General features: G+C 36.0%; 1 protein-coding gene across 3 annotated transcripts; it reads left to right on the plus strand.

Moving 5' to 3' along the window:
- The first annotated feature begins 5186 nt into the window (after positions 1-5186).
- Positions 5187-9821, plus strand: LOC110442497 (probable E3 ubiquitin-protein ligase MID2). Of its 3 annotated transcripts, XM_021486139.1 has the most exons (3): positions 5204-5243; positions 6236-6255; positions 8131-9821. In XM_021486139.1, the coding sequence occupies exon 3, from the start codon at positions 8158-8160 to the stop codon at positions 9631-9633; it is 1476 nt and encodes a 491-aa protein (XP_021341814.1). In that variant the 5' UTR covers positions 5204-5243; positions 6236-6255; positions 8131-8157; the 3' UTR covers positions 9634-9821. The 3 variants fall into 3 exon arrangements, with proteins under 3 accessions (XP_021341813.1, XP_021341814.1, XP_021341815.1); XM_021486138.1 differs by lacking the exon at positions 6236-6255 and having other exon boundaries at positions 5187-5243; XM_021486140.1 differs by lacking the exon at positions 5204-5243 and having other exon boundaries at positions 6245-6324.
- Positions 9822-12114: the final 2293 nt, after the last annotated feature.

Raw genomic sequence — 12114 nt, forward strand, 5'->3', positions numbered from 1 at the left:
TGGGATGACAATGTATATAAATATGTGGACGTGGTTCCAGTAATGTACATCTTGTTTCACCTGATGGGTCAAGTAGGAGGATATTGTTACCAAAGCTGTCTGGTATCGCCATTCCGCGGGGGTATAGTTGTCCACCACACCAAACAAGAATTCGTAGTCACTTCTTACATGGAGTCAACTTCACTCGAGGTGTACAGTTTCAGTAACATTTAGTAAAACAAGAAGTACAGTCACACATCATTACATTACTGATAATCAGATCTCTTCTTTCCTATGAATTCAGTCGTGTATATTATACGTTTTATACTTTATATCACTGTAGTAAGTAAACGTGTATAAGCACAAGCTAAACAGCTCAGAGGGCCCAGGTCATCACACCGTGACCGGGATAACATTGGTAATAGAACACAGTATTAGGACAGACTAAACAATGGCCCTCAATGACTCCACTTGGGGATGGCCGAAAAACAATGCATAGTATGAGGTGGATATGAGTATGAATCCAAACTATTCCTAATAATAAACATATGACCAGATGTTCTTGCATTTAGAGTAAAACCAATTTGACAATCATGGATGATATTATTTCTTATCAAAAAAAAATTTAGTCGTGCATTAAGGATGCTAGTGAAAAGTTAACCAATTGTACTTGAAATAGTTAGACTTGTGCATTAAAATAATGAATCCTTTAGCCCATGAACTAGGACAGACAGGCATTAAAGATCGTACTTAAACCTGACAAAAGTGAGCCCTGACCATATTGAATAATTTGATTAGATACATTATCCAATCCTGGAGATTTATTGCCATTTAACTTGGATAGTGCTTTAAATATTTCTTTTTCAGATATTAAACAATCAAGCTCATTAAAGCATGCACTGGTTTCTAACCTTGCAACAAGTTCATCTAAATAATAAACGTGACTCCTGAGAGATATCCTATCTTATTTTAACCTAGACAAATAGTTGTTCCATGTAGTTGTTGGAATGACTGAGCTCTTGTCATCATTTTTGCTGTAACGTCGTTCATTGATAATATTCCAATAAAGCCTGGGATTGTCACAATGTCTCTTAATGATGTAACATTTGTTGTTTATATTGTTTACGTTTAAGAGTTACTCAGTTGAGCAAACTCTTTTCAAAGTTTGTAGAAATGAACTTTTACTATTGGATTCTTTGGGAAGGAAGAATGAATTTTTGCATAATCAATTAAATGTTTTCTTGCCTAAATCAGTATCAAACCATCTTTTTCTACGACTTTGTTTGAGCTGCCATTAATTTTCTTACGTCTCAGTAAGACTTCACCTACAGAACTTATAATTCTTGTCAAGTTCCTGTAACCGTATATGTATATCAGGCGAAGACAATGCAAAATTTCTCTGCAGATGTTTCAGACCATATAAAATTTGGCTGCAGTGAAAATTTTGCTACATAATCACCCCTGTCAACTGTACTTGTGGCAGAAAGTAACCATTATAACAGACAATGACAATCAGAAATAATTGGCATAAAATCTTCAATATAAAAAATATAGTATACAATCCAAGAGTAGTTCTGACACCATGCCATAGTATACAATACTTGATCCATAAGGTGTATAACCAGTACTTTTACCGAAACAATCACCAAATGTTCTACCATTAAGTCATCTAATTTGATGAGTAATAGAAACGTCTAATAAAGTTCTATCTCTAGCATCAGTTGTGCTATCCTGACTCGAGCGAGGAATTGCACCTTTATCAGCAGAGTAATTTCCATCCAAAGGAAGCAATAAGTCATTAGTAAAGTCAGTGCCATTAGAAACTCTGACATTGAAGTTACCACACATTAGTATATCACCTTTTTTATTTAATTGAGACAGATCATTTTCAAGATATTCGATAATGTCACGTTCTAGATTCTGAGTATAGGATGATGTTTCCGGAGGGTTGTATACAGCAGATGTATAAAGATCTCTTTGAAAACCAAAGAACTTTTCTAATTTGACCAACTGATAATCCGTATTGCTATTAGATAAACTTTTAACCTTGGGTTTTATCGGAACTTTGCACAGTACAGCTAAACCACCGAAGTGTCTATTATTATTTGATTTAGGCCTACGGGTAGCATGACAATGAAAGGCTCCAATATTTGGGATGGCAAAATCATAACAAATATGGGTTTCAGCTAAAAACATTAAATCGAGAAATAAAAGGTCTTCGAATTTGTTTATATCGTTTTGAACAAGACCACCAACATTAAGGAAACCCATCTTCTTGGTTGAATTACTGTTGGTACAGTACATTGCAGTGGGGGAAATGCATTACTACACTAAAAGATAAAAAAAAAGATAACGAAAAGAGAAACAAATGTTTCTTACACACTGAACTCAAATTAAATCTCAACAGGTATGCAAGTTAAACTAGAGTTGTCTACCTTTACACAGTGTGCTACAAGAATTAAGTAACATAATGCAACAACGGAGACTGAATGATAAACTGGTGTAACACCACATTAACAAAATAGCAGCAGTTCAATTTCCATACAGAATGATAACAATTGTGTGAAATATTTTGTCTTAAAAAAAGAAATTGGGTGTAACTCCTTAACCACACAAGAATGATGTACTCAATTTTACACAAAAACTGAGAATATATAGAACACCTGAAACAACAGATCTTACCTCCAGTAGAAGGTACGCATTACTACTAGTAATCGGTTGTATGTGGTTCGATCGCGTCCATATTCTCTCGACTGATTCCGATCAAAACGCCCCCGACCTCGCGATCTGCTCCTATGTTTGGGTTAGTTCCCAGTTTAGAGCAGAGTGGATGGCGTTGCGGATGTTAATAGTTAGGTAGGCAACTCCTCGATCACTTAGATGTATATTGTATATTCTTCTGTTTCAGCGTGGCATTTATAATTTGCCCATTGGTGAAATTCATAAGATTGTCATTCCTTGAAGTTGAAAGTGACAACAAAATTTTGGCATTTTGCCAATTCTTGGTGATTTCTGAGATAACTTCATCAATCTTGGTAACACACGCTGTAGGCTCATTGTTATTGAGACCATTGGTCATAATTTGCAACACAACAGCATCTGAATCTTTTATAGATCACATGTTATTACTTCATTTCTCGCCTCGTTGATGGTATATGTCATTTTTTAATGATATATGCAACAGGAGTAAGCATGGCTTCTCAGAGTAGGCAAGACATCTTAGGCTCTTGATAGGCATTTCGAAGATGTATCCATCAGATCTTTTCCTGGTAGACCTGATTTGAAATGCAGGCACTTTTGTAGTTACAGGGATAATCCTGAGCTTTATCAAGTTTTGTAGACAGGTCCTCAACTTTCTGTTCTAGCGACTCAATTTCATCAGTTTTTTACTCCAATCTGTTCATCAAAAAGTCATCTTCGAACTTTGTTGCCGTCACAATATTTTTAAGTTCATTGCGGGTTTCTCCTAAAAGATATTTATGGTTTTTGACAGAGTCATTTCCCCCGCTGAATTTGTGTTTTGAGTGATGCATTTTCATTCTGTAACGACTTGACTTTTTTTCTCCAGTTCCTAAATCTTGGAGGATTGACCTGGTTTTGTTTTATTTCATGAAACGTTTTGAGGAGATCAGTAATAAGTATGGTATTGCTATTTTGGTAAGCTTCTAATTTATCTAAAGCTTGCACCAAGGTATCCTTCAGACGTTCTACCTACGTCAATGGATTTCAGTCTGATAATACTTAGTAGACATACTCGTGTGTTCATGTGCTGTTTTGAGGTCGGTCTCTGAATCATTAAGATCATTACAAAAAGTCGGACGCCTCTCTGTTGTATCTGTATTTGACTCCTCAAGTAGATTGCACTCTTTTTATCATATCAACCACTTTAAGAGGAACCTCGAAAAGGTGAATTGCAAAAATTTCATAATGTGCCCTAGGCACAAAAAGTGCCAGTAGAAACGAAAAATGTTACATTGTACACGAGAGAGCCCTGGTTATCTAACAGTCCTATGCGAACGGAATTGTCAGTATCTGAATTGCACCATTTCTGAGGATTGTCTACCTTTTTCATTCCCATGCCTTCCATTTGCCAATATTATCATAATACGTTATACTCAAGGTGTTCAACCACAGAAGAACTCCCTCCTCATTAGTGTAGATCACATCACCGTTCGAGCATTTTCTTCATATAAATTGCGGTCAACGTCTTCAAATAGATAACGTTTTGATTTACCCGTTCTGGGTTCGAACTGTCTTGGCAAACACGATTTTGGATGTTTATTAATTACGGCCTCCATAGACAGGCCTACTTTAAAGTTTACTAGTTTTTTGAATTTACAAAATTTAATTTATAAATTTTAAAATTAAATTTGATTTTTAATTTACAAATCTTTGAATATATCAGATCGGACCCACGTCAACAAAACGCTGCCATTTTGGAATTGGAATGTGAAAGATGCGGGGTGAAATCTAGAACGTATCAGGTATGTGACGATTAACGTTACGTTACACACAAGTCACATGTGTACTACAAATAGTTAAATAAGGATATTTCACACATTGAAATGCTACATTAGGTATAAGAAACACCAGTGAAATCTTCCAGGAGTTCTGCGACAGCGGTTATAATCTCATACTCGTTATCAATGACGTATATATATATATATATCTCGAGAATCACAACACTTGCCAAGAAACCTCGGAGGGATTTTCAAGGAAATGATTGATTTCGCTGCTAAATTTTTGCATCTGATCAGTTAAATAAGAATTTAAAAAACTAATGAAATATTTTTTTCTCCTTACATATAAGGGAGTAAATAAAGCTTCAATCCATATTTTGTTTCATATCGTTCACTCCTTCTGAAATTAAACATGATTCATAACGAGTAATGTCCACTCAAACACTGTTGTTTTTTAAAACAAATCAGATATATCATCAATTTTCTTCTTCTCACACAGGGAGCTTGATTCAACACGAGTCATGTACCATCGTGTCTGTCACTTTAGTTATTTTTAATGCTTCTATTGAGAACCTAGTGTTTAGCGCTGAATATATTGTGTAATTTTAACTGAAATTTGTGCTCATTCTAAGCTGTATGGTATTGATCAATCCCTCTCACATAGATTAATGCATTGACTGCATAGCTTATCGAACAATATGAAGCTATAAGTATTTAGAGTTACCTCCCGTTCACAATGATGATCAGGTGATTAGTTGGAAGAACCAAGGCGGAAGTAACCTACAGCATCGACATTTTCGCCAGGTAAATATTTATTGAAACTTTCGAGTGCGTAATGAAAGTATTATTCAACATAAAAAACCTTGTGTAAATAGAAATCATATTTATTTCTCAGTGTCATTAAAGCAAAGTATCATGCAAATAATACTTTTATTAATACTGAAAGTAGCAGTAAGTTAAGGACATTCCAATATGGCTGCCACACCAAACTGTATATCAAATTCAATAATGCATTCTGTTAGCATTAAACAATCCCTGTCACAAAATAATAATCCTCCAATATTTTTCAAACATAATTGAGGTACATGCACACTGAATTTCAGAAAAAAACATTCAATAACTAATGAAAAAACTCACTTTTTTGTGTACATTTTCCAAGCTAAATAAAAGTCACGTTTAAACTTGTAAATATCATACGGTTGGATGTCTATGGAGATGCATTTGTCGAGAAAATTGTAAGAAAATGTGTCAAATCTCCAGAATAATGGCATATATTTCCCCTCAATCAATGCTGACTAAGGTTGGAATTTACCTGTACACCATTCACTACAGGTTTCTCACTCAGGTAATATGGCTTGACTTGTATCAAAAGTCTTGTTAGCTTGATGAATTATTTTAAAATATCCAATCAAAATACATGTCATTCTCGAGATTTGAAGCATTTTCTCACATTTTTCTCGACAAATGCATCTCCATGGACATCCAACCTTATGATATTTACAAGTTTAAATTTTTTTACCCCTGAATCGTGACTTTTATTTAGCTTGGAAAATGAACATATAAAAGGGGAGTTTTTCATCAGTTATTGAATGGTTTTTTTCTGAAATTTAGTGTGCATGCACCACAATTATGTTTGAGAAATATTGGAGGCGGATTATTTTGGGACAGGTGTTGTTTAATGCTAACGGAATGTATTATTGAATTTGATATACAGTTTGGTGTGGCAGCCATATTGGAATGTCCTTAACTTACATAACGTGAGGGTTTCTAAAATGGAACACTTTTCATATTTTCAGAAAGTTAAACCAATATACAGGTAACAATAACAATAACAACAATCCTTTCGTCATGCCCCAGCTATCACGATGTGTACTCGTTGTGTACAGTAAGTATGCGTGTATCATGATGGACAACTTTTCACGAAAATTCCGGTCTTTCTCGACAGCTGTCTAAGATGATCATTCCGAATACGTTTAATATAAAGGTATTAGGTTTAGAATTTGTCTATCTAACCATAATGGTGACACATCGCATCCTTACTGGTGTCCTTAAACTGCTGTTATATTACACCACGACCAGGGGGAAACACCGGGAAACGACACAACCGGAAGTTGTGAGACAGAACATAGACTGTTGCAGAAAATGGCATACAGGATCTTATTAAGAGATATATCGCTGTTTTTGATTATGTATGCAGACGATACTGTCCTTTTTTCTGAGTCCATAGAAGGACTTCAGACTATGCTTGATACCTTGTATGACTATAGTACCACATGGAATATAAAGGTCAATGTGGCCAAAACGAAAATCGTTGTCTTTCGTAATGGCGGTAACCTTTCAAATGATAACAGATGGTATTACAATGGAAAAACCATTGAAATTGTTGAGTCTTTCAATTATCTGGGTGTAACATTGTTTTATAATGGAAAGTTTACCCAAACTCAGAATATTATTAGTCAGCAAGGTCGAAAATGTGTATACCGCATAACGAATATTTGTAATAACAATTTTTTTAACATTGAAACTAAAATATACGTATTTGATATTTATGTTTCAAGTGTATTAAACTACGGCTGTGAAGTATGGGGATTCCATGCTGCCCCTGACGTAGAGAAAGTGCACATAGATTTTTGTAAGCGCTTACTTAATGTTAGAAGGTGTACTCCAAACAATATGTTGTACTCTGAACTTGGTAGATTACCACTTTGTATAATACGGAAAATGAGAATAATTAAGTATTGGTTGAAATTACTTGAAACAGATAACTGTATTTTGAAAGCCTTGTATAATGATATGTTGTCTGAAGTAAATACAAAGGCCAACTGGCTTAGTAATGTGAAATCAATGTTAATGTCTCTAGGTTTTGGATATGTTTGGTATGATCAGAAAGTTGTATGTAAGAATCAATTTATATTGGACGTTAAACTACGTCTACGTGATGTTTTTATACAAAATATGAACACTTTTTTTGAAAACTCTACGAAATGTTTTTTATATAGATGTCTGCCCGAGGTTAATTGTCTTCAGTATTATCTTTGTAAATCTTTTCCTGAATCTTGTATTTTAACCATTGCGAAATTTAGATTATCTTCACACGACCTTCGTATAGAAAGGGGCAGATATGAGAGAATACCTCGTAATGAAAGACTTTGTTTAAAGTGTAATTTAGGCGATATAGAGGACGAATTGCATTTTATTCTTGTTTGTCCATTTTACAACGAAGTAAGAACACAATATATTGACAGATATTACAGAATTAGACCGTCTATGTTTAAATTAATTAATTTACTTTCTGTTAGAAGTAAGAGGAAATTGAATAATCTTTCCAAATTTTTAATTTCTGCTTCACAACTGAGATCAAATGAATAATTACACATATTGTCCATCCTCCATAATATGTCTGTATTGCTGTGTATCACTCACTCAATTTTGTAAAATGTATTGTAATGTTTATGCTGATTAGCCGAAAGGCTAAAGGCCAATAAACTAAACTAAACTAAACAGAGGGATTGTCCTCCCGGCCGATATATCGGAGACGGATTCACTGCAGTTTTTGAATAATTATATAAGATCGCATGAGCGTTTGTATGGTTTCACTCATCCTTCATATTTTTATTAGACTATTGTGTCCTTATTTTGGGTCTCAAATGTTACTTGAACGATATTTTGAATCCTTTTTTATCTTCAACAGAACACCTAATCACTGCACGGACCCAACATGGCAGAAGCAAACCCAGATCCAGAGTACAAGTGTTTGATGTGCATGAAACCCTACAACGAACCAAGAGAGCTGCCCTGTGGTCATACCTTCTGCTACCAGTGTCTGACGTCATACATCGACAAGGAACACGTCACGGCAGACGAAGACCGGCATTACTTCCCCTGTCCTGTCTGTGACACGCCAATATCTCCTCGTGACGTCAGTTTGAACGTAAGAAACTGGGCGACATCATTTCCTATCAATAATTTGTTCCTTTCCTCTACAGCCCAGAGGTCGAATGACCGGGTCTGCGGGGCCTGTCTTAGGGACAATGAAACCAGTGCTGGCGAGGCCTGGTGCGCGGATTGTGCTGAGATACTATGTAAACAGTGCAGAGCTGTTCATGGCCGAATCAAGGTGACGGCAAAACATCGACTTGTTCCAGTTGGAGAAAACGTTGGTGGGTTTTACGACATGATGGTTAATGGGGTCTGTTCAAATCACGACGAAAAACCATTAGAAATCTATTGTCTAGACCACACTGCGATGTGTTGCAGTGTTTGTGTATCCTTGTCACACAGAAGTTGTAATCATGTAAAATCTTTACGTGATGTTATAGAGAAAACGATGACAGACCGAAGTTCACACGAGACAGAATGGGAGGATATCACAGATGAGTCCAAGAAGATGTTAGATGAAGAAGATGCCGGATTCACCTTCCTAGTTTCTAAAGAAAAGGCGGTGTCGGCCGAAATGACGAACAGGATACAGCAAGCGAAAGACAAGCTTGATGACCTCAATACAACATTTCAGTCAGACCTCGCAGAAAAATGTAACGAACACAGGAAACAATTGTCCCCCCGACGGAATCACGTTAACACATTTCACATCAATGCTGAAAATTCTAATATGTTAATGACTCGTCTCGAGAAACAGTGTTCAGACAGAGATCGGTTCATCATGAGGGAAAAGACAAAGAATCAAATATCGGCCCATTACCGTCGGTTGGATCAAAACACCAAGAACCAGCCTAGTAGGTTTGAAATCACCCTCAAATTAGGAACAATTATTGACGAAATCATGAAAGTGACATCCGCAGGGAATGCTGACGTGACTTCGACAGAATCATCGATATCACAAAACGCGAATGTGCGTATACAAACATTACTTGGAGCTTTGCTCTCCACGCCATCAGTTACAACGTTTGCAAATTCGACTTCGGCCTCCGACATCGCTGGTTCCCTGCAACATATGACAGTCCAGTCTGCTCCAGTGACGGAACCGGTGGATGTGTGGACCGGTTCAGTGTCTTGCGTACATTCTTTAAACGCTAGTGCACTAGGAGGGTCAAATAGTTGTTTATTGAATGGGGGCATCTTTACTGACAACGGGGAGCTATTGATGACAGATTGCAACAACAGCAGACTCCTCCTATTTGATGATATGTATTCCTTCCAGAAAGAATATATATTTGATAGTGGAAAACCTCAGTAGATATAGCACGTGGAAGTACTGCTGACGAGATCTTTGTGGCTTTCCAAGATGACGATATTGTGAGGTGTACACTACGGGATGGTCAACTGTCCGTGATCAACACGATCCGCGGTCCACTTCAGACCTGCGGCATTGCAGTTATAGCGGACAGCATCCTGGTCGCTACAGCTGATAGTGTGAAGGACATGTCTATGGATGGTAATGTGACTAGGTTAATACAGACACCAGCGATTAGGAGGGCTTATCCCTGCCTTGCCGTATCTACCTCTAAGGGAACATTGTACCACAATGACAAAAATGGCGTTATGTGTAGACAACTAGACAGTGGCGCAATAGTTTACAGGTACAAAGCTACTAGCATGACTCATAACAGAGGTATTAGTCTTGACGGGGACGACAACTTGTATGTATGTGGCTCTGGTTCCAGTAATGTGCATCTTTTTTCATCTGATGGGTCACGTTGGAGGATATTGCTTGCCAAACTGCTGACTATTAGAGATCCATGCTGTTTAGTAGTCCATCCAACCAAACAGGAGTTCGTTGTTTCGTCATTATTTGGGTCGACGTCACTCGAGGTGTACAGATTCCGTAACGTCAACAATTAGGATTACAATGAGAACTATAGTCAAAGAGATAACGGACCCTGTCCCAGTGCGGGCAAAACACTAGGTATTTCGATTGTAGTGTTTTGTTCATAGAGTTACCTCCCCTTAGTTTCATTTTTGCTTTTAAATAGTTCTTTGTATTACATGAGCATTTCTTGGGTCGCTTTTCCAGGAAGTGTCCCGTTTTAATCCACTGACCGTATGCATGGCGGATTTGCTCCTGAATTAAGTCAAAGAGACTGCAAGGGTCACTAAACTCTGACGCCGGAAAAATGGCGCGGTATAGATTTATCATTTTACTTGAAACCTGGGCAAGGTCGGGGTGGCCATGTGTTTAGAATGAGATCGGAGGAGATATTACATTTGACTAACACCCGAGATAAGATCGCCATTGGTCATGTCGCATTTCTTTAATGAAGTTTTCGATAATTACGTTAGACGTCTGTATGATTTGTGGGATTTTTTATAATAAATAATTTGGGTACAACGATTTAGAGTCAAAAGATTTCTCAATGCTCACTCTTTTTTATTTACATTTTTCATATACCTTTACCATAACGTTTTTTTTCTTTTCAGTGTGATTGCGTATTTTGTCGTGGATGATTATTTAGTATCTTGCCATTTTCATTTAATTTTATCAATATTCTTTTCTATGTCCATTTTTTTGTGCAGTGTCGGAAAAAATTGATAAGGAGTTTTTTCTCTCTCTGGTGTACCCCGTGTTAGTTGATAAACGTCAATTATCAGTTTTCTATAGAAGGATAAAAAGAATAAAGATTATAGATTATCACACTGTATTTACATTTCCACTGCAAGGTTACCTGGAAAAATTGCGTCCATAAAACTATGAACACAATTCGATCAGTGTCATTTTGAATCTTAGCATACATGTTTTTCTATTTCCCATATTTGGTGTCATTTTATCATCCACAACATTTTTCAATGTTATTTCCTACATGATTCTATCTTCAATTTTGGAAAAAATATGCCTAATTACAGCACACACACTCAAACATTCGTATGCATTAATCTTTCTGTTTTTAAGCCGACAAATAATATCAATCAGAGCACAATTCTTCATATTCACTCGCTTTATCTCTATCTGAACACATCGCTTAAGGTGATATGATAGTAACAATGTATTTTTTGTTAGTTATTATGCTTGAAGATATAACTAGGGGAATATATGTGGTCAGGCCAATCCCTACCTACATATATTCCCTAGATATATACACTGTATATTACTTTCATAGAAAATCTACTCATTATTTTTTTCCTTTTATATCGATTTATTATATAAGCCAGATTTTGTCCTCGTATCAAATTTATTTCACCGTCTTTTTTTTATTATGTTCCTTCCTCACCAACTTTCTCTGTCCGTCTCTTTGTATGTGTGTGTCTCTCTCTCTCTTTCTCTTCTTTCTCTCTCCTCATATTTATTTATTGTATCGAGATTCTATAATCATCTTTTAGAGTTCAACCTAAATGATTGGTATAAGTTACACCTCATTCAAATTTTATTTATTCGTTTTGTAAGTTTCGATATGTTTTGCCTTAAATCAATTAGTTGTATTTCATTCAATACAGACGCAATGATTATTGTTTTCTTTCATTTCGGCCTGATACCTTAAATATAGCGAAATCAACCAAACTCAGCAAAATATGTATTTCTTCATTCCGTATTTCTTATATCCGACATTTTACATTTTATGAAATAGTAGTTACAATCTGCCTCCATCTTGTATACATTACACAATTTGTCATCTTCCCATTTCCATCTTTTTATATGATCTTTACAAGGTATTTTAAGTTATATTATTACATTTGGTTACATTTAGATATTTTTTTGTGACCAAAATTAACATGGACTCAAACG

This window comes from Mizuhopecten yessoensis, unplaced genomic scaffold, assembly GCF_002113885.1.
Source record: "Mizuhopecten yessoensis strain PY_sf001 unplaced genomic scaffold, ASM211388v2 scaffold716273, whole genome shotgun sequence".
NCBI lineage: Eukaryota > Metazoa > Mollusca > Bivalvia > Pectinida > Pectinidae > Mizuhopecten > Mizuhopecten yessoensis.